Source organism: Pelophylax lessonae (genome assembly GCF_965119305.1).
Source record: "Pelophylax lessonae genome assembly, chromosome: 3".
In the NCBI taxonomy this organism is placed as follows: domain Eukaryota; kingdom Metazoa; phylum Chordata; class Amphibia; order Anura; family Ranidae; genus Pelophylax; species Pelophylax lessonae.
The window spans coordinates 606,333,089-606,358,185 of record NC_138770.1 but is presented as its reverse complement, the minus strand read 5'-3'; the positions used below and the strand labels follow the sequence as shown (position 1 = coordinate 606,358,185).

Sequence of the window (25,097 nt, the reverse complement as noted above, 5' to 3'; positions counted from 1 at the left end):
CTGGTATTTGCAAAACCAAGAGGAAGCAAGTATAAAATGTTTGTTATTTTAGGAGAAAAAAAAAAAGCGAGATTTTACAAACACTTTAAATTAAAAAAAAAAAAAATGACCTACCATATTTCCCAGCCTCGGAAAGATCTTCTTTTGGGGCTCTATATGAACGTGCAAATGCAAAAACACTTACAACGACAGAGAATAAAGTAGCTGCAGCTGCAAACTTGTGGAGGTGTTTGTATACCCAAATCAGATTGACCTGATAGTACAAAAGTGCTGCTACCACCACAGCAACCAGAAGCAAACAATGGAGTCCTGTAAGGAGAAAACAATCATAAGATACTTGTGTCGAATACGAAAACGCCAAAGTCAAGGACTGCTCGTCAAAGACTTGCTCAGATCAAACACTTTGCTTATCTTGCTGGCAGTAGTTATGACATTGCTGTCCTTCATGAATATTGATGGGCTTTGTGTCTTTGCATGGACTCAGGATCTACAGACAGGTAAGTGATGCTGCACTTGCATTTAGAACGAGATACATCTATGCCTCCTTAAAGTTGGATTATTAACAAGCAGCTATAAATATGAAAAACACTTTACTAAACTTTTTTATCCTGGACCCAAGTTAATGCAATGCTGGTCATTTGCTATAGCATACTACAATGTAGAAGAGATGTTTTCATAGTTCCCATTAGGGCAAGGCCGATCTGCACTTTCCCTGATATATCGGTATCGGGCCAGATATTTTTGTGACGTCATTCTGCTTTCTTAGGCCGCCTCCCTCGCCTTGGACAGCCTCATCTGGAGTTGGGACTAGTACCGTGGGAGTGTATCACAGCCATACACCCACCCACAGCAGCCCAGTGCCAGCCAGCCACCCACTTCCACAGGCCCTGTACCAGCCACCCACTTCCACAGGCAATGTGCCACCCAGCCACCCACAGACAGGGTGCCAGAAAGCAAGTCACAGGCCCTGTACCAGCCAGCCCAGCCACCACAGGGTGCCAGCCAGCCACCACAGGGTGTATATCCAGTCCAGTCAGTGTCTCCGTTTAAAAACAGAACAGTGTCTATGAATAATTGAGCGAAATTTTAACCGCTTCAATACTGGATGCTTAAACCCACTTTTCAGCTTTCAGTGCTGTTACACTTTGAATGACATGGGGATAAAGCCTCGCCATCTATGGGCACGCTAGAGCAGTGACTCTGGTGCGAAGTCATATGATGTTGCCTTAGAACGAGAGGCGATCCTGCCCCTTGTCATTTTACTATAAGGCGGGCGAGAGGCGGTTAATCGTGCCAGAAACTTCTAAAACATGCTCCTAATTTACTGCCTTGTATAGCCACCAACTCTACTCAAGTAAGGCAAATAAGCATGATTCTTTTTAGAAGCAGGACTCAGCTCTGCAGTCACTGGCTCCTCTAACTCCCCAGCTGACTCCAGAGGGTTATTATATAGAATGCTCAACAAAACATAGAATGCCACACACAAACTTGAAAACGTTATGTCCAGCCGAGTATGATCTACAGTCCACAGGCTCAAAATAACAGATCGGGAGACCAGCGCAATTACCAGAAAGAATACAAAAATCTTACCATGAAGTCTGTATTTTAGCCTTTTCCCATTTGGAAGGGGCACACCATATGCAATCTAAAAAAAAATAAAACAAAAGTCAACACAAAATTAAAACCGCAGAATGATTATTCAAGCCCCACTTCTGGAAACCGTGAGCTTAAGTAACCTTAAGTGGACCTGAATGCAAAATACATTTTCCATTTTATAGGGAACATCTAAAAAAGTTAATTGTGCCTGAGCAGTAACCTGAAATATTTATTTTTTGCTTTAAATTTCTACAATTATAGCAGTGTACTTCCTAAAATGTGACTCTGCCTAGACATTTCACTGCCTTGAACCTCATAGCTGAATATATGCATTGTGAAGTCATCTAAGGCAGTGGTCCTCAACTCCGGTCCTCAGGGCCCACTAACAGGCCAGATGTTAAGTATTACCTTGGGGAGATGCAGACTAGAGTACTGCAATCACTGAGCAGCAAATTATATCACCTGGGATGTTATCTTGCAAACCTGGCCTGTTAGTGGGCCCTGTAGGCCAGGGTTGAGGACCACTGATCTAAGGCACTGCTGCCAATGACCGCTTGTCTCACTGGACTAGAGCTATAGTAAGATTTAGGATGTCACTACTGCACTGCTTGCTATATAAAGGAAGCATTACCTGAGGCCAATTACCTCCAACACTCCAGCTGTTTCTTTATCACACCAATGACTGGCGATATAACATATCACTGATATGAGAAAGCAAAGCCCTATCTCTACCAAGATTACCTCTGCCACACAGCACAGAACAAGGCAAAGTAAGTAAGTCAGTAAGAAAGCAAAGCTGCAGGGAGACCGCTAATACTGGTCCTTTGTCCGTGGCTTGTGGTTTTTGGCTTCCAGAGTTCAGGTCCTCTTTATACTAGTTACTTTATGTGATGCAGACAAAGTTAAAATGCGCTGCGACAGTAAACAAGTCAAATTACATGTACACTTTTACCTTCTACTAATGACCTGCATTATAAAAAGAAGTCAAATAGCTTGACCCGTAACATCTTTTACATTATACAAAAAAATTGGGCTAACTTTACTGTTTAGTTTATAAAATTAAGTGTATTTTTCCCCCAAAAAACTGCGTTTGAAAGACCGCTGCGCAAATAGTGTGACATAAAAGATTGCACCGATCGCCATTAAAAATCTCTAGGGTCTCTACTAAAAAAAAAATATATATATATATTTGGGGGTTCCAAGTAATTTTCTAGTAAAAAATACTGATTTAAACTTGTAAGCAACAAGTGTCAGAAAAACTGGATTTTTGTCTTACCGTAAATTCCTTCAGACACAGCTCCAGAATCTTCTTGACCATTGGGTTATGCTGTCCCCAGCAGGAGTAGGACACCAGGCAGGAAAAAGCTTTACCATGCCAATAGGGCAGTCCCAGGGGGTAAACACCCACTGCCCGCTATAGGCATTTAGTTTTGTTGCAAGCAGTGTCAGAAGAAAAATAATCCAACTCAATAAAGGGGTGGGTGCTGGGTCCGTCAATGAACATCAGAGAAAAGGATTTTACGGTAAGACAACAATCCAGTTCTCTTTCGTTCATTGACGGACACAGCTCCAGAATCTTCTCGACCATTGGGACGTCCCAAAGCAGTGTCAAACATGAGGGGTGGGAAAAACAGCAGAAAAAAATTCCCAAAAGGCTAAACCTAGCAAACCAGGTAACAAGGAGCTTAACCAGGAATAACTGGAGCTCCCTTGAAAACAATACACCCTATGAGGACCAGGTCCTCTCAAACAGCATCCAACAAAACCTTGTGGAGAAAAGCAGCATACGCAGATGCCAAAACATCTACTTTGTAAAATTTTGTGAAAGTGTGCACAGACGGCCAGGTGGCCGCCCTGCAAACCTGTATCACTGACGCTTGAGGACTGAAGGCCCAGGAGGCACGAAGCGCCTGCATAGATTGCTCCTTAACAGGGAAAGGAGGAACCTGACCCTTGATCGAATAGGCTTGCACTACTGTGTCTGATCCATCTGGAAATGGTCGCGGCCAACCCTTTGCGAGATCCATCCGTAAGGACAAAACGTGAGTCTGGTTTCCTAAACAACTGTTGCCGCCAGGTACACCCTGATCGCCCGAACCACATCCAGAGAATACAAGGCAATGTCCTTAGGATGCTTAGGACACAGGGAAGACAACACAATGTCTTCAGATAGAAACCAGAGACAACCTAAGGAAGGAACAACTGACAAGGGCGAAGCACCACTTTATCTCTGTGAACCACCAAATAAGATAAACAAGACAAAGCTGCCAGCTTGGACACCCTGCGTGCGGAAGAAATCGTTACCAAGAAGGCTACCTTCTGGGACAATGTACGCTGAGGAATCTCACAAATGTTTTGAAAAGGCGGTTTCTAAAGAACCGACAGTACCAACTTGAGGTCCCACCGAGGCAACGAAAACTGCACAGGCGGAGCAAAGTGGCGAACCCCCTGAACAAAGGTGCGTCCCAAGGAATGGGTAGCCAAAGGACATTGAGCGAAAATCACCAAGGCCGAAACCTGGCCCTGGATGGTACCCAAGGCCAGGCACTGCTCCACACCTCTTTGGAGGAATGCCAAAATTCGAGCCACTGAAAAGGAACGGGGAGAAACCCACAGAGACTCATACCACGCAATATACGACTACCAGACGCGATGGAATCACTGAGTCAGACAACCCCCTATCCTTCAGCCAAGCCGTTAAAGCCAGCCACTGTAAAGCAGGATGGAAGATCGGCCCTTGGGCTACAAGGTCTTCTCGGAGAGCGATTTGCCAAGGGACATCAGCGACCAGCCGTACCAGATCCGCGTACCAAGACCGGCGAGGCCAGTCTGGGGTCACAAGGATGACCGGAATTCCTTCTGCCTCGATCCTTCACAGAAGTCTCGGCAAAGTTTGAGAGGGGGGAAAGGCATATATCAGACAGTACTTGCCCCAAGGAGCCACCAGTGTGTCCGTGGTGCAGGCTAGAGGATCCCAACACCTTGCCACGATTCCCTGCACCTTCCTATTGAGACCAGAGGCCAACAGAGCCACTTCAGGGGTTCCCCACCGGAGACACAGCTGATGAAACACCTCCGGATGAAGTGACCAAACTCCTTGGTCCAAGGCCTGTCCCCCAGGCAATGGGGGGGGGGGGGGGGGTGTACTACTTACCATACAATGGAACCAGGTGGGCACCGCTCCAGGCAGACCAACTCTCCACTGGAATTTGGGGTGCTGCAGGCTAGGAGGCACGCTGCCACTCAGGCCTGGACCAGGTCGCATGCGTCCTCATGAGACATTTAACTCGCAGGCCAGCCCCCGTCAAGTGGGGCTATGTCGTGGCCAAACTAGCGCGGAGCTGAGGTCTGCACGCGCTCGCTGGCCGGACTGGGGAGACCAAGGATCTAGAATATCCAGTCTGTCACCCAGTACAGCAATTGATTGTAGTTCTCACAGGAACGGAAAATAAAAGAAAAAATCCATTTAAAAAAAAATAAAAGATGCTAGGACCAGAAATCCCAGCAAGGAACTAGGTGACTATAGCAGGAATTGGGAGTATACCCTCTGGGACTGCCCCATAGGCATGGTAAAGCTTATTACTGCCTGAGTACCTTGAGCAGGGAGAGGGAATATACCCCCTGGGACTGCCCATAGGCATGTCCCAGATTCTTTTTCTGCCTAATGTCCTACTCCTGAAGGGGGCAGCATAACCCAATGGTCAAGAAGATTCTGGAGCTGTGCCCGTCAGTGTACAAAAAAGAAAATGGTATTTTTGACTTAGCGTAAAACCCATTTCTCTGATGTTCATTGACGAACACAGCTCCTGATCTTGATTACCATTGGGTTATACTGCCCCCTACAGGAGTAGGACACTAGGCAGAAAAAGAATCTGGCTATGCCTCTGGGCAGTCCCAGGGGGTATATTCCCTCTCCCTGCTCAAGGTACTCCGTTTAGTTACAAGCAGTGTCAGAAGAATTACAACTCCAGAGGGGTGGGTGCTGTGTCCGTCAATGATCAGAGAAATGGATTTCACGGCCAAAATCCCATTTTCTCTTTCGTTCATTGACGGACACAGCTCCTGATCTTCCATTCCTGATAACCATTTGGATGTCCCATAGCAGTGTTAAACATGGGGTGGGAACAGCAAATAAATTCCCAAGGCTTAACAGTAGCCAACCAGACAACAGGAGCTCAACCAAAACAACTGGAGCCCACCAGAAAAAAACAATACACCCTCAAAGAGGATGCAAACACATCCCCTTTATAGAACATTGTGAAAGTGTGCACCGAAGGCCAGGTGGCCGCCTTGCAAACCTGCGTCGCTGACTCCAGATGATGGAAGGCCCAGGAGACACTAAGAGCCTGAGTAGAGTGCGCTGTAACAAGGAAAGGAGGAACCTGACCCTTGATGGAATAGGCCTGAATCACCGCCTGTCTGATCCATCTGGAAAATGGTCCCAGAGGAAGCAGACCCTTTCCAAGGCCCATCCGTGAGCACAAATATTGAGTGACTTCCTGAAAGACCTCGTAGCTGCAAGGTACACCCCAATTGCCCAGAACACATCCAAGGCATGCAAGTCAATTTCCTTCGGATGTTTAGGCCTGGGACACAAAGAAGGCAACACAATGGGGGGCGGGGAACGACAGACATGGGTGAAGAACCACCTTATCTCTGTGATTTTACCAGGTAAGGTGGACAGGATAACGCCGCCAGTTCCAACACCCTGCACGCAGAGGTAATCACCGCCAAAAGCGCCACCTTCTGAGACCGTGTAAGCAAGGGAATCTCCCGAAGATTCTCAAAGGGAGGCTTCTGGAGGACCGAAAGCACCAAATTGAGGTCCCAAGGCAGCAACTAAGACTGCACTGGAGGAACCAAACATCGGACACCCTGAAGAAAAAAAACATACCAGGGAGCTTGTGGCCAAGGGTCCTTGAAAAAAGACCGTCAAAGCTGACACTAGGCCAATTTCTGCTCAACCCCCCCCCCCTTGTTCCCCCCTGGGGATTGACATAAGCCACATCCGTGGCATCGGATTGAATGGGCATCCCTGAATACGATCCGTCCAATGGTCCAGACACAGTCTGATAGTTCAGAGTTCCAAGACATTGATCGGTAGGCTGAACTCTTCCAGTTTCCAGATGCCCTGCTGAGCAGAATGTTTGACGAGGACGCCTTCCCAGCCGAACAGGTTGGCATCCATGGTGACCACTGGCCATTACAAGGGGAGGAAGGAATTACCCAGACGAAGAGCCGGAGAACGAAGCCACCATATCAGGGAGTCCTTCGTTCTCTGACTCAGCCGGATTTGATTGTCCAGAGACTACGGTGTCGTGTCCCATTTGGCCAGAATCTCCCTTTTACAGGGATCTTGTAAGGAACCGTGCAAGTGGAACCTCCACAAAAGGTAGACACCATCAGGCCTAGCACCCACATGCAAGTCTGGGGGGGGGGGGGGGGGGGATGACCTTCTGCTGGACAGCAGGAATAAAATTCCAATTTCCAGAGTTTATCCAGAGGAAGGATCCCTCTGGCTAAAGCCAAGTCCAGAGTCAGAGCCAGATAGTACACCCCCCCCCCAGTATAGTGACATGCCCTGCTCTGCCCCCACCCCAGGAGGTGGACCAGACCACCCAAACAGCCCCAGTGTAAGTGGAGAGGGTACGATGGGGGACATATGACAGGGGGGCTGCCTGTTGGGAAGGCAGGGACTGTCCCAAGGAGTGGCCCACGCCCACCCCAAAACCCTCCAGGGGGAGAGGGGGGGCAGCCACTTACCATACCAGGAATCGGGTGGGCACCGCTCCAGACAGAAGCCCTCACCACCAAAGTGGGGGCTGTCGGCCAGGAGGAACACTGATTCGGGCCGAGACCCAGTCGTATGCGATCTCGTGAGGCGTTTAACTCGCCTCGTCCAGTGGGGCTATGTCGTGGCCGACCTAACACAGAGCTGAGGTCTGCGCACGCTCGCTGGCCAGACTGGGATGACCACTGGATCCAGATTATCCAGCCCGTCCCCCACTCCGGCAGTTGACTGTAGATCTCACAGGAAAAATCCAGGAGAAAAAAATCTAAAAAGAAAATATTTGCCAGGACCAGAGATCTCAGCAATGAACTAGGTCATTACTCCTGACTAGGCAGAAAAGAAAAATTGAGTACTTAAAGCAGGGAGAGGGATTACACCCCCTGGGACTGCCCCTAGGCGTAGCCAGATTCTTTTTTGCCTAGTGTCCTACTCCTGTAGGGGACAGTATAACCCAATGGTTATGAAGATCATGAGCTGTGTCCCATCAATGAACGAAAGAGAAAATGCTTAGTTAAGAGGTTAAACTGCCCTCACAGACAGAAGCTCATTGATCTAAGTGCCGGTTCACACTACGTCGCTCTGACTTAGGGGGCAACCTGTGAAGTCGCGTGCAGCGCGACCTCGGCGTGACTTGCACGGACTTCATAAAATGAATGTCTATGCAAGTCGCCTCCAGGTCGCCCCAAAGTAGTACAGGACTCTTTTTCTAAGTCGGAGCGACTTGTCGCTCCTTTTAGAACGGCTCCTGTACCGCACAATGGGAGCGTGACGGACCGTGACTTGTCAGGCTGACAAGTTGCGGTCCAAGCCGGACTAGTGTGAACGCGGTCTTAAAGAACAAAACTATACATCGTAAGGGCCGGTTGACACTCTTGCGAGTGCGGCGATCGCATGTAATTCGGAGCGCACTGCTCCTTCATTACATGCGATCGGATGTGTGTATGCAAATTCAGCCATACACTTTGTATGGCTGAAATTCGCACTGCACCCGCACAAAAGACGCACAGGACCCTTTTTCCAGCCGCATCAGGATCGGATCGCATTGTGGTTCACACTTGTGCGATCCGATCCTGTGCGAACTGTCAGATCGCACTGCGATATGCGATCAAACTGGGGGTGTCGTTAACATTTAATTGACACCCCCTGCATATCGCATATGGCAGTGTGAACTCGCAGTCTTTCAAATTCGCAGCCTTCCCGCATCGCACAAGTGTGAACCGGAACTGAAGCATTGTGTTTATAGCTATACTGCAGCCTTAACAATGTTGATAAACATTTGCTGGAGGTTTTTTTTTTCTTTTTCTTTGAGCAGAGAACAGCTCTGTATGAAATAGAGGAAATGCTCTCCAGGCAAGGAGAGCATTATTCAGAGAAGCAGCTAAGGGGCCCATGGTAACTCTGGAGGAGCTGCACAGCTTAGGTGAGAGAATCTGTCCACAGGACAACTATTATTCATGCACTCCACAAATTTGCCCTTTATGGAAGAGTAAGATGTCCCGTTTGCAGTTTGCTAGAAGCCATATGGGGGACACAGCAAGTGAAAGAAAGTGCTTTTGTCAGATGAGACCAAAATTGAACTTTCTGGCCTAAAAGCAAAACACTATGTGCAGCGGAAAACACTACATATCACCCTGAACACACACACACCATCCCCACCGTGAAACATGTTGGTGGCAGCATCATGTTGTGGAGATGCTTTTCTTTAGCAAGGACAGGGAAGCTGGTCAGATGGATGGAGCCAAATACAGGACAATCGTGGAAGAAAACCTGTTAAGAGTCTGCAAAAGACTTGAGACTTGGGCGGAGGTTCACCTTCCAGCGTGACAACAACCCTAAACATACAGCCAGAGCTACAATGGAATATTATTATACAGGATTTATATAGCGCCAACAGTTTGCGCAGCGCTTTACAATGTGAAGGAAGACAATACAGTTACAATACAGTTCAAAACAGGAGGAACTAGAGGGCATGGTTTAGTTTAAAGCATATTCATGTGTTAGAATGGTCCAGTCAAAGTCTAGATCAGGATTCAATTGAGAGTATGTGGCAAGACTTGAAAATTGCTGTCCAGACGCTCTCCATCCAATCTGACAGAGCTTGAGCTATTTTGCAAAGAATGGGCAAAAATGTCACTCTCTAGATGTGCAAAGCTGGTAGAGACATACCCAAAAAGACTTGCAGCTGTAATTGCAGTGAAAGGTGGTTCTACAAAGTATTGACCCAGGGGGGCTGAATACAAATGCACACCACACTGTATTCAGTGTAAATCATTTTGAAAACCATTTATCATTCCCTTCAACTTCACAATTTTGTACCACTTTGTGTTGGTCCCACATAACATCCCAAAAAAATAAATTTACGCTTTTGGTTGTAACTTGAAAAAATGTGGCAAATATCAAGGGGTATGAATACTTTAAGGCAGTGTGTGCGCATGTGTGTAAATATATATATATATATATATATATATATATATATATATATATATATATATATATATATATATATATATACACACACACACATATATACACACACACACATACACACAAGCGGCTTGAATCTGTGGTCAGGTTTTTCATTGCAATCAAAGTGATGGATAATTGCAAAGTAAAATTGCTGTTTAGTTTGCAGAAGAAAACATGAAAAAGACTTGCCTGACAGACATCTGACAAATTAAAAAATCTTACTACGTCATCAAAGCTTAACAGGAAGTAAGGTTGCTTCATTGCTTAAAGTTGTAGTAAACCGTAAAAAAAAAAAAAAAAAAAAAAAAAAAACATTTGGGGCCCCCTGCAGGTTTACTACAGAACATGCTAATTAGCACGGCATACTAGCGCATTATGATAAACTCACCTGCAAATGGAGCTCTCCAGCGTAGCGCTGTCACAGTTCTCCTGGAGCTTCTGTCTTCACCCGGTCTTCTTCCTAAGTTTGTGGGCTCCGGCCGCTTAAATGGCCAGATCCGCAATAACATCCCTCCCGCTCATAAGCGTGGGAACCCCCAATTGCGGCGCTCTGCATTCCACTTCATACTGCCTGCCCTGAATGCAGAGCATCACTGCACATGCGCGGGTGACACCATTGGCTATTGCTGATGTGAATATCTCCTAAGCAGTGCATACTTGAGATATTCATTGAACCTACAGGTAAGCTTGATTGTAAGTTCAAAAAGACACTTTACATACCAAAATTCCACATAACTATTGTAAAGTCCTCACCTTTCCAATGGGAAGCAGGTAGAATACTATATTCAAAAGCACCCACAAAGTAAAATATCCCAAAACTGTAGGATTCCACAATTCAGCCAGTGACCAGTGAGGGTAGAAATGTAGGAGTGACGCATTCTTCTGAGTACACTGATACAGCAAATAGTACAACAATGGAAGCAAAGTCAGGGTCATAAAAAATGTTCCTTAAAAAGAAGAAAAAAATATAAAAAAAATTAGCTTGTGAAACAGATTTATTAGAGAACAAATGCTACTATGGTTTGCTGCCTCAATCTGAAAATGTTAATTGGCTGGCCAGATCTGACTTTATCATTTTTAATCACAGGCCATACGATGCATGCAGTAAACGAAAGGGAGAAAAGCCAATTTTTTGTTTTTTTAATCACTGACAGCCATGCAGGTAGCATTTTATACATATTTTACCATTTATACCATTGGTATTGACCGTTCCCCAGGTCATAATACATTAGTCATTTTAGGAAATCAAGTACAATAATTATGTGAAAGTCAGAAGATATGGAAAACCTTCTGGGGATTTTACACCAGGAGAACAATATCAATATAGTATTTAAGCAGACAGCAACTAGAAAACTGAAAAATCTGGATGGAGATGGCCACTGATTTGCCATACATGTCTCCCACTGTCATCATTGGAAGCTTGTTTGCTCATGATCACTAAACAGAACATTTTAAGGAACTAGCCTGTACCTGTAAAGCAAACCATCACGCAGAACGGTGGGGGGGGGTACTGCGCTTCAAGGGGGGTAATTGCGACTTATAATCTCCTGAAGACTTGGATACCCTGAAGAAGTCGCGTGGTAACGAGACGCAACGCGTAGGGCGTACACGGGAGCACACTACCGGAAGTGACGTTACGGGACACAGACGCGAGTCCCACGGCACACAAACAGGCAGCAGAAAGTGATCTTAAATTGTAAGTTACAATGTTTTTTAAGCAATAAACGTTTTAAATACTACACCATGATGGCCCCATTATTTTGAGATACGAGGCAGAGGAAAAGAGATAACGGTGTACAAAGATCTGTTGTACCCCAGAGAGGTGAAAGAGCACTCGCAGTCCCACACTAAGCTGAAAATACAACCAAGCTGAGACAGGAGTGGAAAATGGGTCTGGCAATGATACCAGAGGCACATTATTTGCGCCATTATTAAGGTGAGTGGTTAGCACACCTAGAAGTGGCTGTCACTGAAGAACACTATTATTCACAAGGTTTAGAGGTGGAAGAGATCCATTATAATCCACTGGAGTGGAAAAATGGGACATTGTCACTTTTCCATATCTGGACACTGAAGCACCTTTGTCTAATATGGATTAATTTTGTCTTAATATGTAGAATCAATTGGAACAACAACAATACAAGTTATTTTGTGATTATGAGCACTTGCACCTGGAAGAATTACTGTATACTATACTAGCATTATTGCACAATCCCACAATGTACTGAGTTCTATGCACTTTATATTTATGTATATTTATGCACTTTACACTTCATAGGTGATACTAATTCACTTTATTTTTAGATACATGATTTATAACATATCACAGTGCACATTTATTCTATTAATTATTGTTTTACCTATAATTGCACATGATCGATATTTGCGGTTAAGATCTAATAGTGCACATATTTATTATTTATCAAATTTCGTATATTTAATATCCAATAGTGCACATATTTATTACTGTACAATTATTGAATATTTATAAGTTTTTGAATAGGGAAGATATACCCTGAGATTATACAGTGGTGATCGAAAGTTTGGGCACCCCAGGTAAAAATGTGTATTAATGTGCAGAAAGAAGCCAAGGAAAGATGGAAAAATCTCCAAAAGACATCAAATTACAGATTAGACATTCTTCTAATATGTCAACAAAAGTTAGATTTTATTTCCATCATTGACACTTTCAAAATTACAGAAAATAAAAAAATGGCATCTGCAAAAAAGCAGAATTTATAGCATGCACTGCCCCCTTTGCAAGGCTGAGACCTGCCAGTGTCATGGATTGTTCTCAATCATCGTCTGGGAACACCAGGTGATGTCAATCTCAAAGGTTTTAAATGCCCAGACTCATCTGACCTTGCCCCAACAATCAGCACCATGGGATCTTCTAAGCAGTTGCCTAGAAAACAAACTGAAAATAGCTGACGCTCACAAAGCTGGAGAAGGCTATAAGAAGATAGCAAAGCGTTTTCAGTAGGGATGCACTGATCCGACTTTTTTGGAGCCGATACCTGGCGTTGTGAAATCGCCGATACCGATACGGAACCGATCCGGAGCTACACACAAAGCAAGCGGCTGCAGTACAGAGCAAAGCCGCTGCTTCATGTGTGTGGCTCCTCCATTCACAGGCGGAGTGCATCTGATATCACTCCGCCTGTGAGCCAAACCTATACAGGAAGTAGCGGCTCCCGTTCCATACTATTACTGCACCTAGTAAGGGATGGCTGAGCCGTTACTCAGCAAAAACCAGATCGGCCCGTGGGACGGCTAAATTTTACCGATCTCCGATTCAGCTATTTTGTCCGGATCAGGCCCTGATTTCCGATCCGAATATCGGATCGGTGCATCCCTAGTTTTCAGATGTCAATATCGTCTGTTCGGAATGTAATTAAGAAATTGCATTCATCAGGAACCGTGGAAGTTAAAGCAAGATCTGGAAGACCAAGAAAAATATCAGACAGAACAGCTCGCAGGATTGTGAGAAAAAAAATTCAAAACCAATGTTTGACTGCACGATCCCTCCAGAAAGATCTGGCAGACACTGGAGTTGTGGTACACTAATCCACTATAAAGAGATACTTGTACAAATATGGTCTTCATGGAAGAGTAATCGGAAGAAAACCTCTTCTACGTCCTCACCACCAAAATCAGCGTTTGAACTTTGCAAATGAACATATAGACAAGCCTAATGCATTTTGGAAACAAGTTCTGTGGACCGATGAGGTTAAAATTGAACTTTTTGGCCGGAATGAGCAAAGGTATGTTTGGAGAAGAAGGGGCACAGAATTTAATGAAAAGAACCTCTGTCCAACTGTTATGCATGGGGGTGGATCAATCATGCTTTGGGGTTGTATTGCAGCCAGTGGCACAGGGAACATCTCACGAGTAGAAGGAAAAATGGATTCAATAAGATTTCAGCAAATTTTGGATGGTAACTTACAAATGTACCTCCTTTTTCTCCATCAACCCATCCCCCACAGTTATTGCCTTTTGTTTCACTTGACCCTCCCTTCTAGATTGTAAGCTCTAACGAGCAGGGCCCTCTAGTTCCTCCTGTTTTGAACTGTATTGTAACTATTGTCTTCCTTCACATTGTAAAGCGCTGCGCAAACTGTTGACGCTATATAAATCCTGTATAATAATAATAATAATAATAACTTGATGCCATCTGTGAAAAAGCTTAAGTTAAAGAGAGGATGGCTTCTACAAATGGATAATGATCCTAAACACACCTCGAAATCCACGGGGGATTACATCAAGAGGCATAAACTGAAGGTTTTGCCATGGCCTTCATAATCTTCTGACCTCAACATAATTGAAAATCTATGGATAGACTTAAAAGAGCAGTGCGTGACAGACAGCCCAGAAATCTCAAAGAACTGGAAGGCTTTTGTAAGGAAGAATGGGCAAAGATACCTCAAACAAGCCAAAGGGGGCAGTACAAGATATTAACTCTGCAGGGTGCCCAAACATTTGCAGATGCCATTTTGTTTTCTGTAATTTTAAAAGTGTAAATGATGGAAATAAAATCTTACTTTTATTGACATATTATAAGAATGACTAATCTGTAATTTGATGCCTTTTGGAGATTTTTCCATCTTTCCTTGGCTTCTTTATGCACATTAATACAAATTTTTACCTGGGGTGGCCAAACTTTCGATCACCACTGTAAGTCGCAATTACCACCCTTGAAGCGCAATACCCCCCCCCACCACTGTCTAAACTGTTTGAGGTACCAGTTACCATATGAGCAGCATCAAGGGTAGAATTGTATACAATGTTCCCACGACAGCGCAAGAATCATTTCCGTAAAATAGAATCACTCATAGAATACTAGGGTAAAGAGGGGAAAAAAAAAAAAAGGCAGTTTAATAAATGAAGACTTACCTATTGCACTGCCAAACTCCAAATGACTCTCCTCAGCTGGCTTTGCTTGAACAACTTCTATGTTGTTCGATTCTTTTTCTACGTAATCCTCTTTCCTACGCTTATACCGCAAGACTCTATCACTTCTCACAATCTCTTCCACCACTTTCACCTGTAAAAATGAATTAAAAAATTATAGATCTAGATATAGATACAACACCCAAGTTAGAGCTAAAGACAAAGGCAAAAGAAGGTCTTCCCATGAGCATTCCTTGAGATAAACGGGATTTTTGACTTACCGTAAAATCCTTTTCTCTGAAGTTCATTGAAAGAGGCAGCTTCATATCTTCTTAGCCATTGGGTTATGCTCCTCCCATCAGGAATAGGACACTAGGCAGGAAAAAGCTTTCACCACGCCTATAGGGCTGTCCCTGCAGAAAACACCCCACACACTGTTACAGCCCTCAGTTTCATTGCAAGCAGCGTTTAGAAGACAACAATTCCATTCCACTCATAAGTAGAGGGGCGGGTGCTGCGCCTGTCAATGAACTTCAGAGAAAATGATTTTACCGTAAGTCAAAAATCCAGTTTTCTCTATCGTTCATTGATAGACGCAGCTTCATATCTTCTTAGCCATTGGGATGTTCCAAAGCAGTATTTTCATAAGGGGTGGGAAAAAACGCAAAGAAGAACATAATTCCCTAAAGGCTAAACCTAGCCAACCAGGAATAACTGGAGCTCACCTAGAAAAAGCATACACCCTCAAAGAGAACAAAAGATCTCTTTTAAACAGCAGCCTACAAAACCTTGCGACCTGTTGTGCGTTCTACACGTTCGAGAATATTATTCTGAACGAGTATAATGAGTTATTTTTGATTAATTTCTTTTTAAAAGCATATACCAATCTTAGTGAAACAGTCTGCAGTAGGGAATATATAAGAATATTTATTCACGAGACAGGTCTTAGAGGCACCCGAAGATGCCCACACATCTACCTTGTAGAAATTTGTAAACGTGTGCACTGACAACCAAGTTGCCGCCTTGCAAACTTGCAACACTGATGCCTGATGGCGAATAGCCCAAAAGGCACTCAATGTTCTAGTACAGGAGTCATCAAACGATGGCTCTCCAGTTGTTCAGGAACTACAATTCCCATCATTCCTTGTCATGTCTGAATGTCAGAGTTTTACTATGCCTCACGGGATGTGTAGTTTCGCAACAGCTGGAGGGCCATAGTTTGAGGATCACTGCTCTAGTAGAATGTGCATTCACTGGGAAAGAGGAACCTGACCCTTCAGTGAATAAGTCTGAACCGTCTGCCTGATCCATCTGGATATGGTCGCAGCAGATGCAGCCAACCCTTTGAGATCCTTCGGTAAGGACAAAGTCTGATTTCCTGAAAGATTCCGTAGAGACCAGGTAAACTCTAATTGCCCGAACCACATCCAAAGAATGCAAAGCAATTTCCTTGGGATGCTTGGGCTTAGAACAGAGTGAAGGCAGCACAATGTCTTCATTCAAATGGAAATCAGAAACCACCTTAGGAAGAAACGACGGATTAGGTTGAAGCACCACTTTATCTCGGTGGACCACCAGATAAGGTGAAAGGCAAGACAATGCCACAGTTCAGACACCCTACGGGCAGAAGTGATTGCCACAAAAAAGGCAACCTTCTGAGAATGTAAGCAGGGGAATCTCCCCGTTTTTAAAAGGTAGGTTTTTGAAGAACCGATGACACCAAATTCAGATCCCACGGAGGTAATGGGGTTCGTCTCGGAGGCGCCATATGACACACCCTCTGAATAAAAGTGCGAATCAGGGCATGCATAGCTAAAAAGGGCGTTGGAAAAACACTGCCAAAGTCGACAGCTGGCCTTTGATAGTGCCCAAACCCAAACACTGTCCTTGTGGAAGAAAAGCCAAAACCCTAGCTACCAATACAAGCGAGGGTGCACTTCCAACGATTCACACCATGAAATGTACGATTTCCACGTACAGTGGAAGATCTTCCTGGAAGTAGACTTCCTGGCCTTCAACAGTGTAGGGATCACAGAGTCAGAAAGACCTCTATCCTTCAATACCTGGCTTTCAACAGCCACGCAGTTAAAGACAGCGACTGTAAAGCAGGATGGAAGATCGACCCTTGAGACAGCAGATCTTCCCTGAGAGGAAACCTCCAAGGAGCATCGGCGACCAACCTTACCAGGTCTGCGTACCAAGACCGGCGAGGCCAGTCTGGGGCTACCAGAATGACTGGAATCCCTTCCACCTATTCTGCGCAGCAGCTTTGGCAGGAGTTTCAGCGGAGGAAACGCATAGATCAGCTGATACTGACCCCCAAGGAGCCACCAGTGCGTCTGTGGTGTCGGCCAGAGTATCCCTTCACCTGGCCACAAACCTCTAAACCTTCTTGTTGAGATGAGAAGCAAACAGGTCAACAGAGGGTGTCCCCCACCAGACACACAGGAGTTGAAACACCTCCGGATGCAGGGACCACTCCCCCTGATCCAACACCTGATGACTTCGGTAATCCGCCTGCCAGTTTTCCATCCCTGGGATGTGCACAGCAGAAAGAGCTGAAACAAACTTCTCCACCCAAATCCAGAATCTCGGCCACCTCCTAGGCCGCCAAGACACTCTTGGTGCCCCCTTGATGATTGATGTTTGCCAGGGCCGTGGCATTGTCCGACTGAATCCGGACAGAGCAACCTTGCAGACGAGCCGACCAATGACTCAGCCAAAGCGTTATTGCTCTGAGCGCCAAGATATTTATCGGCAGCTTAGACTCCTCCACCGTCCATGACCCCTGGGTGCAGAGTTTCCCCAGCACTCTTCTCCACTCTGACAGGCTGGCGTCCGTGGTAACCACCGTCCAATACAACGGCAGGTAGGACTTGCCTTGGCAAAGTGCTGATGAGTGAAGCCACCACAGAAGAGCAGATCCAAGGCCCGCATGAAAGTCCGCAGAGGAGAGATTGTTTGCTAACAACTAGATCTCCCCCTGCAATTTTTGCAACTTGTCCGGGGGGAAGAAAGACCCTCACCAAAGCGGAGTCCAGAGTCAGGCCCAGATAATCCAGTCTCATTGAAGGTATCAGGGCAGATTTTTTTTGATGTTCCAACCGAACTCTTGCAGTGTTTGAACAGTGACAGTCAAATCGCCCAAACAGGACTGAGTGAGAGTCCGCCCTCAATAGGAGATCGTCCAGGTACCCCAGAACCAAAATCCCCTGTTGGCGCAGTAATGCCAGCACCTTGGTGAAGACCCTCGGGGCGGAGGCAAGACCAAAGGGTAACACCGCAAATTGATAATGCTCCTCTCCTATAGCGAATCAGAGAAAATGCTGGTGGGTCAAGGGTAGATAGGGATGTGTAGATATGCGTCCTTGATATCAATGGAGGTCAAAAAGTCTCTCTGGTGTAGGGACGCCACTACTCTGCGAATGGACTCCAATCGAAACCTCTGTACCCACACAAAGCGGTTCAAAGTCTTGAGGTCCAGGATTGGATGCACTTTGGCCTTCTTTCCCGGGCCCAGTAAACAGGTTAGAATAAAACCCTTGAAAAAGTTCCGTAGAGGGAACAGGCACAATCACCCTTTGCGACAGCAGATCTTGTACCGCCTCTCGGAGACCCCTTAAACGGTCTGGAGATAGGCGCAGATTGGATGGGAAAAACCTGTCCGTTGGATGAGACCAGAATTCGATCTTGTACCCCAATCGGATCAGTTCACCAACCCATTTGTCCTGAAACAAGGAAGTCCAACGTTCCGGAAAGAAGCAAAGACATCCCCCCACCCCAGAATCGGGTGAGGGCGCCCCTTCATGCCGACGAGGATTTTTCAGTAGATCCGTATTGGCCTGACTTCGGTTTGCCTGACCACATCTTCTTGGAAGTCCCAGAAGACCTGAATGGCTTTCCCTTTTCTTGCGACCTGGGGGTACTGCCTATGAGCAGTGAAAGAAGGTCCCCGGTCTAGCACATGGTGCCTTGCCCTTAGAGGATTGAGGAAGAAGAGTACTCTTCCCATCCGTAAGGCCTTTGATCAACTCATTCAGGGAGGATCCAAACAACCTCTCCCCGTAAAGGGAAGGTCAGAAAGAGCCTTTTAGAAGCCTGGTCTGAAGACCAGCTTTTTAGCCACACCATGCGTCTATTAGCAATCCCCACCCCTACCACTGGAGCCACACCCAGAAAAGCATTGCATATATACAGAAGGGCTTGAGCCATTTGATCCAAGAGCTCAATCAGCCCCGGGGAGAGCTGTTCAGTTTCCAAGACACCTTTTAGTAATTTCACCCATTCAGTGACGGTCTGCGAAACCAGGGTGGTCACAAAAATTGGTTTCAATATGGAGTACAGTATTCCATAAAAATGGCGGGACAGACTTAATTCGTCTAACAACGGGATCCATAAAGGCCGGGGATTCTTCCACCGGGACCACAGTAGGCTTATTCAGTCCGGAAACAGGATGATCCACCTTTGGTGGCACGGTCCGCAGAGTGGAAACCTTATCCGAAGGGATAATAGCATTTAAACGCTTGGGCATCACTAGCATGTGCTTAATGGACCCCCACTGTTCACTGACACTATTGTCAAAAAGTTGAGAACAAGGGAACACTTTGCCCGATTTCTGGGATTTGCGGGTGCCAAAATACACCTGCTTCCACCAATGCGCTTTCCTGCGCAGCGGCTGACCAGGACAGGTCCTCTTCGCCATCAAAATGACAGAGCCACCAGGGTGGGATGCGTCTGCGGCAGCCACATTTGCCTCTGAATCTGAAGATACAAATAAGGGGGGGGGTGAAGGCAAAAGGTGCTTACGGCTAGTGTTTTTTTTTAACACAAAATCCACTTTTGATACTAGGCTTTCCAAAACTGCTGTAAGAGCTGCGACCCAGAAGGTTCCGCAGTCGCACTGAGGGGGGGTCTGTAGGTGAAATTTTGTCCTGGGACTCCATGTTCACTAATTTTAAAAAGATGTAGTGTCACTTTAGTCGCAAAAACGTGATCACACCGCTGCACTGGCGGTACAGAAGTCCCATTCTAACACAGTATGTTTGTCAGGGTGTGTGAGGAAACCCACAAGAGACCCAATTTTACCACACAGATCAGGAGGCTTGCAGGAACGATCTGTACAGCAGAGAGAAATGATCTGACACAGGAAGTGAAAGCACCTGGGTCATGCCTAGAGTGTCTTTAGCCTTGCATATGCTGTCCACAACCATGGACCACAAGAAAATGGCAGCCCCGTGTATTCCTATGGGGAAGATTTATAAAATGGCTGCCCATACAATACAATGAGGGATTCTGGCAATGCAGAGCAAGTCTACAGCAAAATGGAGGCCCCCACGGCACACCATAAGGTCTCCAGGACCCCCAGGGGGGTCACCGACAAAGGCATTGGATGACTCCCAGGAAGGGGCCCCACCAGAAAAAAAACCCCCAAAAAAGGTAGGAACTTGTATTGGGAGGGGGCAGTTGATAGCAGGGCCAGTTATGTCCAAGAGGCCAGGGGAACCAAGGGAGACCCAAGGGTCCGACTATTTCATGGAGGGAGCCCACGTCCACCCCAAGACCACGGGAGAAATGGGGGGAAATGGGGGGGGGGGGGGGAACGCTGCGACTTAGGGCGTTCCAGGTCCTTCGCGTCCCAGCAAGATGGTCCACTCTCGGACTCGTCCATCGGGGCTCTGTCGTGACGAGGCCTAGTGCGGAACTATAACCTGCTCACGCTCGCTGGACAGCCTGGGAGACCTTAAGGATCTAGAATATCCAGTTCGAAACCCAGCTGGCTGTTGCTTGTAGTTCTCCAGGAACTCTACTTAACAAGATACAAAAAAAAAAAAAGGCTCCCAAAAAATAACAGCTAACCAGCAGGGAACTAGGTCCTACTCCTAAATTAGGCAGAAAAACTGAGGGCTGTAGCAGAGTGTGTGGGGTTATGCCTGCAGGGACAGCCCCATAGGCGTGGTAAAAGCTTTTTCCTGCCTAGTGTCATATTCCTGATGGGAGGAGCATAACCCAATGGCTAAGAAGATATGAAGCTGTGTCTGTCAATGAACGATAGGGAAAGTTAACTACTACTGAGTTTCTGCAAATATACATTATGTGGGCCAGTGGTCTTCAAACGGAGGCCCTGGGGTCAGATGTGGCCCTTAGGACACTTCCTTCCATAATTCCTGCCACTGACACCAACGATGGGGCACTATTCCTCTAATTGGTACCAATGATGGGACACACTTCCTCCCAATACCAAAAGTGGGATTGCTTACTTTCCCTATTAGGACATTTTCTTATCCCACTGACCACAGTGCGGCCCTTCTAAAGTCTGAAAGGCAGTAAACTGGCTATTTAGAAAGTTTGGCGACCCATGATATAGGCCATAGGCCTGGACCCGCAAAACCAAATGACCGATTTCAGGTGTTTCCAGTGAAGGATACAATTTATACTACAGCATGCAAAAACATTTTAGTCAACGAGGGGAATTTATTAAAGAGGAAGTAAACCCTCCTCGGCAAGTTGTACCTATAGGTACTGTAAATATCTCCTAAACATGCACCGTTTAGGAGATATTTACCTTCGATGCATCCAGTGACGTCACTGGCGCATGCGCTCTGAAGGACCGGCCGCTCGTGCCGTTCCTTCAGAGTCCCGTGCCGTGACCGTCGGCTCCCGCGCGCGTGCGTGGCGTCACCGCGGCTCCGGCCAATCAGATGGCCGGATGCCGCGATCCCGGAAGACGGGCGACTGAACATGTCGCCCGTCATACAGGTGAGTGAGCGGCACGGCGGGGGCTCGTTGTAAGGCAAGTATTTCATAATGAGCTAGTATGCGATGCATACTAGCTCATTATGCGTTTCTCTTGCAGGTTGTAAAAAAAAATAAAAACTTTCAAACGAGTTTACAACCTCTTTAAAACTGGAGCAGCCATGATCTGGAAGATCTGTACATGGTAACAGCTTTTAGCGTTCATTTTAAAAGCTTAACTGAACATCCACAGCTGCTACAGATCTAATAAATTCTCCCCAATGTTCACTTCCAACCTTGTGTTAAGTTTGTGGAAGGCTCTTTTTCGTTCCACGGTTTAGTGATATTGGTGTGGAGGAACTCTAATGGCCTGCACAGGACCCTGACCTCAATCCGACTAAACACTTTTGGCATGAACTGGGACACAGATTGAGTGTCATGTCTTCCGATTCGACATCAGTCCCTGACTCACAAATTCTCTTTTGGCTGAACAGATGCAAATCTTCACAAACTTTAAAATCCTATGGGAAGCCTTCCAAGAACAGTGGGAACAAGCCACAAGCAAAGGGGGCCAAGTCTATAGACAATAGGACATTTTCTGTAGAGGATTTATTATTTTTTTTTTTATAGTCGTCCATGTGGGGGTGACTTCCTCCAACTTCCTGTCTTAGTGAAAACTTAATAATACAGGCCAGAAGGTGAAGACTTTGTATGGGGCACAGAAAACTGTGAGGGACATGTATAAATTGTGATAAAGGTGACATTTTCAGGATCCGACCGTGTTTTCAGAAGTTCTCCTCAGATAGGACTGTATGCATGAAAAGTGTGACCTTATCCTAGCAGAGGGAGAGCAAATAGTTCTGACAAAAGAAGTAGAAAAGGTTAGAGATGATAAACCATGCTGGAAAAATCAAATGTATTGTAGCAGCTTACCTCTCTCTCCACGTTACTATGTAAAGACTCCTTGACGAAATCCTCTCTCTCCACGTTACTATGCAAAGTCTCCCTGAAGTAATCCTCTCTCTTCACGTTACTACGCAAAGGTTCCCTAAGGTAATCTTTCTCCACATTAGTACGCAAATGCTCTGTGAGAAAATCAGTTTCCCCAATAACCTCTGCATCACCATTGCTTTTTTCAATGCTATAGTCTTCAAGTCTCTGAAATTAAGGAAGCGAGTCAGTTATGCCAACATCCTTCACACCTAAAGAAAAATATAAATCGGCAAAGCAACATGGACTTCCTATTATGCCATTGTGAATAGAATAAAAGCTTTAGAGCATTAAAAAGCCATACCAATGGTGTTAAATGGACCTTTAAAAAGCCCCCTTTCCGACTGTCTCTGGTGACAGGAACAGGAGATGGCTGCTGGACTTTCTTCGGCGTTCGGCCTGGTGACTTTGTGCGGGCAGGAGAACGTGATCTAGATCGGCTTCTACGTCTGGAGGGAGAGGTTGAGCTTCTTTTTTTGGTTTTGAAAGCACCCAGGGTCTACCACAGTAAATAGGTCAAGAAAGGAAAATTAACACTCCGTGCTTTCAACAAAGAAGAACACATCCAAAAAATTACAAAACTCAAACATGGTACTTTAACTCAATTACTTCTGTTTATTGTGCACTAAGCCCCAGTTCACACTGAGGTCGCTGTAGGTCGCCTTCCATAGAGAAGCTATGGACCCGTTCTAATAGGAGCGACACAAGTCGCTCCGACTTAGAAAAAGGGTCCGGAGCTTCTTTGGGGCGACCCGGAGCGACCTGCATAGACTTCAATGTTATGAAGTCCATGCCAGCCGCTGCGAGGTCGCGGGGCGAGCAGCGCGCCGCGACCTATGAGGTCGCCCGGCAAAGTAGCGTCGCCCCAGTGTAAACGGGGCCTAAAGCTGCACGATTAAGTCCCCGTTCACACTAAGGCGACCTGGTCGCCTCACAGGTCGCCTTCCATAGGGAAGCTGCGGACCTGTTCAAATAGGAGCGACACAAGTCGCTCCGACTTAGAAAAAGGGTCCGGAGCTTCTTTGGGGCGACCCGGAGGCGACCGCCATAGACATCAATGTTATGACACAGGATTGCAACGATCACCATTTTATTCTATAGGGTCTCTGCTAAAAAAGAAAAATATATATATATATAGAAATATTAATTATGGTGCTGGTGCAGATGAGGATACTTGCTATGCCCGGTGAAGTGCTCTGTTCCCTCTTTTTGTGTTTGCACTCACCGCAATGATTTCCCCATAAAAGGGTATCGGGCCTTGCACAGCAACTGGGTATCAAGATATTTCTAGTTGTCCCTCTGGGCGTTCCTATATCCCTCTGTGTTGGGTCTGTCCCTCTTGGTCCTGTGTGGATGTGCGTTTCCTACACACAAAGGGGCCACCGGCTGCTGGGATCCCGTGGGTGTTAAATGGGCCTTAGTTGGATGTTATCCCATGGGGAGAGAATAGATGTGCCATAGCGTAATACTGTTAAGTATTAGCTCCACTAATTCATGGAGTGGAAACAATATTGCATTTGATTTTTAAATATATATCCACTGATTTTTAAATACATATTCACTGCTTAAACACTGAGATAGTATAGTGGACTAAGGCATTGGTCCATTCACGTATCAATTAACACTATATTTATAGCATTATTTATTGATTCACCTACCCACTGTTTCACCAGCACTTTATTGGATTTAATTTTTATTAACTATGTATTGAGTTATTGTATCACTGTCTTATCAATATTGCATTCATTGGATTATTTATTTACAATACTGCATACAAATTGATTTATTGGATTGTGATACCACTCTCAAGATATATACGTATTTACATACCATACATTCAATTACCAACATAGAGTAGCGCCAAGGCCTACACATTCATTTAATTTTTCAGACTTTCCACAAGTAGTGAGAAGTATTGAAGGCAGGCAGCAACTCTTCATTACAAACATTCTCCATTGCAGAGGAATTCAAACATTTCTACTGACCAAGTAAAGATACCCAATATGTCACATTTTAAAATTGCGTATGCCTCAATGAAATTCATTAAAAAGAGCTTTGACGACAGTGATTGGATAGTCGGGAGTGTCCTGCGTGCCCCTCAGCTGGATGTCACACACATACGTGATCCAGCTTGCCCAAGCCTCCCTGCAGCAGTAAATGTACTGTGTTCGGGCAGCTACCAGTTAAAAACCTTGTTTCATGCAAATGCATATGTACAATGGAAATTTTTTTTTTACGTATGCAATTTTTACTATCTTCTTAGTAATTCTACACACGGCTTTGCTAAATTTCTTATTCTCACAGTTAAGCTGGCCTTAGATGGACCAAGCTTAAGCTGCGCACCTTCCAAATTTCGTTCCACGTTCAGCCACTGCGGTTGAACAGAAGTCAATCTACTGTTCGAGTTCTGTTCAACTACCATGTCAAATAAAAGTGGCTTGATTCACGCTGCCGCAGTGAACTGAGTATTTGACAGCTGGGGGGGAGGCTCCTAGCTGTCAGAATACAATAGCGCAGCGGCAGGATTCCTCCAACCACCTCAAATGTGTATGGATGAGGGAATCCGTTCAGTTTTATTTAGCTCATTGATTGAAAGAAGAAAAAAAAAAAAAAAAAACTGAACTGTGTATGG

General features: G+C 45.6%; 1 protein-coding gene across 1 annotated transcript in view; it reads right to left on the bottom strand.

Moving 5' to 3' along the window:
• LBR (lamin B receptor) overlaps positions 1-25,097 on the bottom strand; it is a 58,078-nt gene that overhangs the window by 12,168 nt on the left and 20,813 nt on the right. Inside the window, exons 3-8 of the mRNA XM_082252618.1 lie at positions 22,770-22,964; positions 22,409-22,633; positions 14,747-14,897; positions 10,607-10,800; positions 1,591-1,645; positions 115-309 (exon numbers count right to left, since the gene is read on the bottom strand). Of these exons, the coding sequence (XP_082108744.1) occupies positions 115-309; positions 1,591-1,645; positions 10,607-10,800; positions 14,747-14,897; positions 22,409-22,633; positions 22,770-22,964 (1,015 nt within the window). The remainder of the gene's footprint in view (positions 1-114; positions 310-1,590; positions 1,646-10,606; positions 10,801-14,746; positions 14,898-22,408; positions 22,634-22,769; positions 22,965-25,097) is intronic.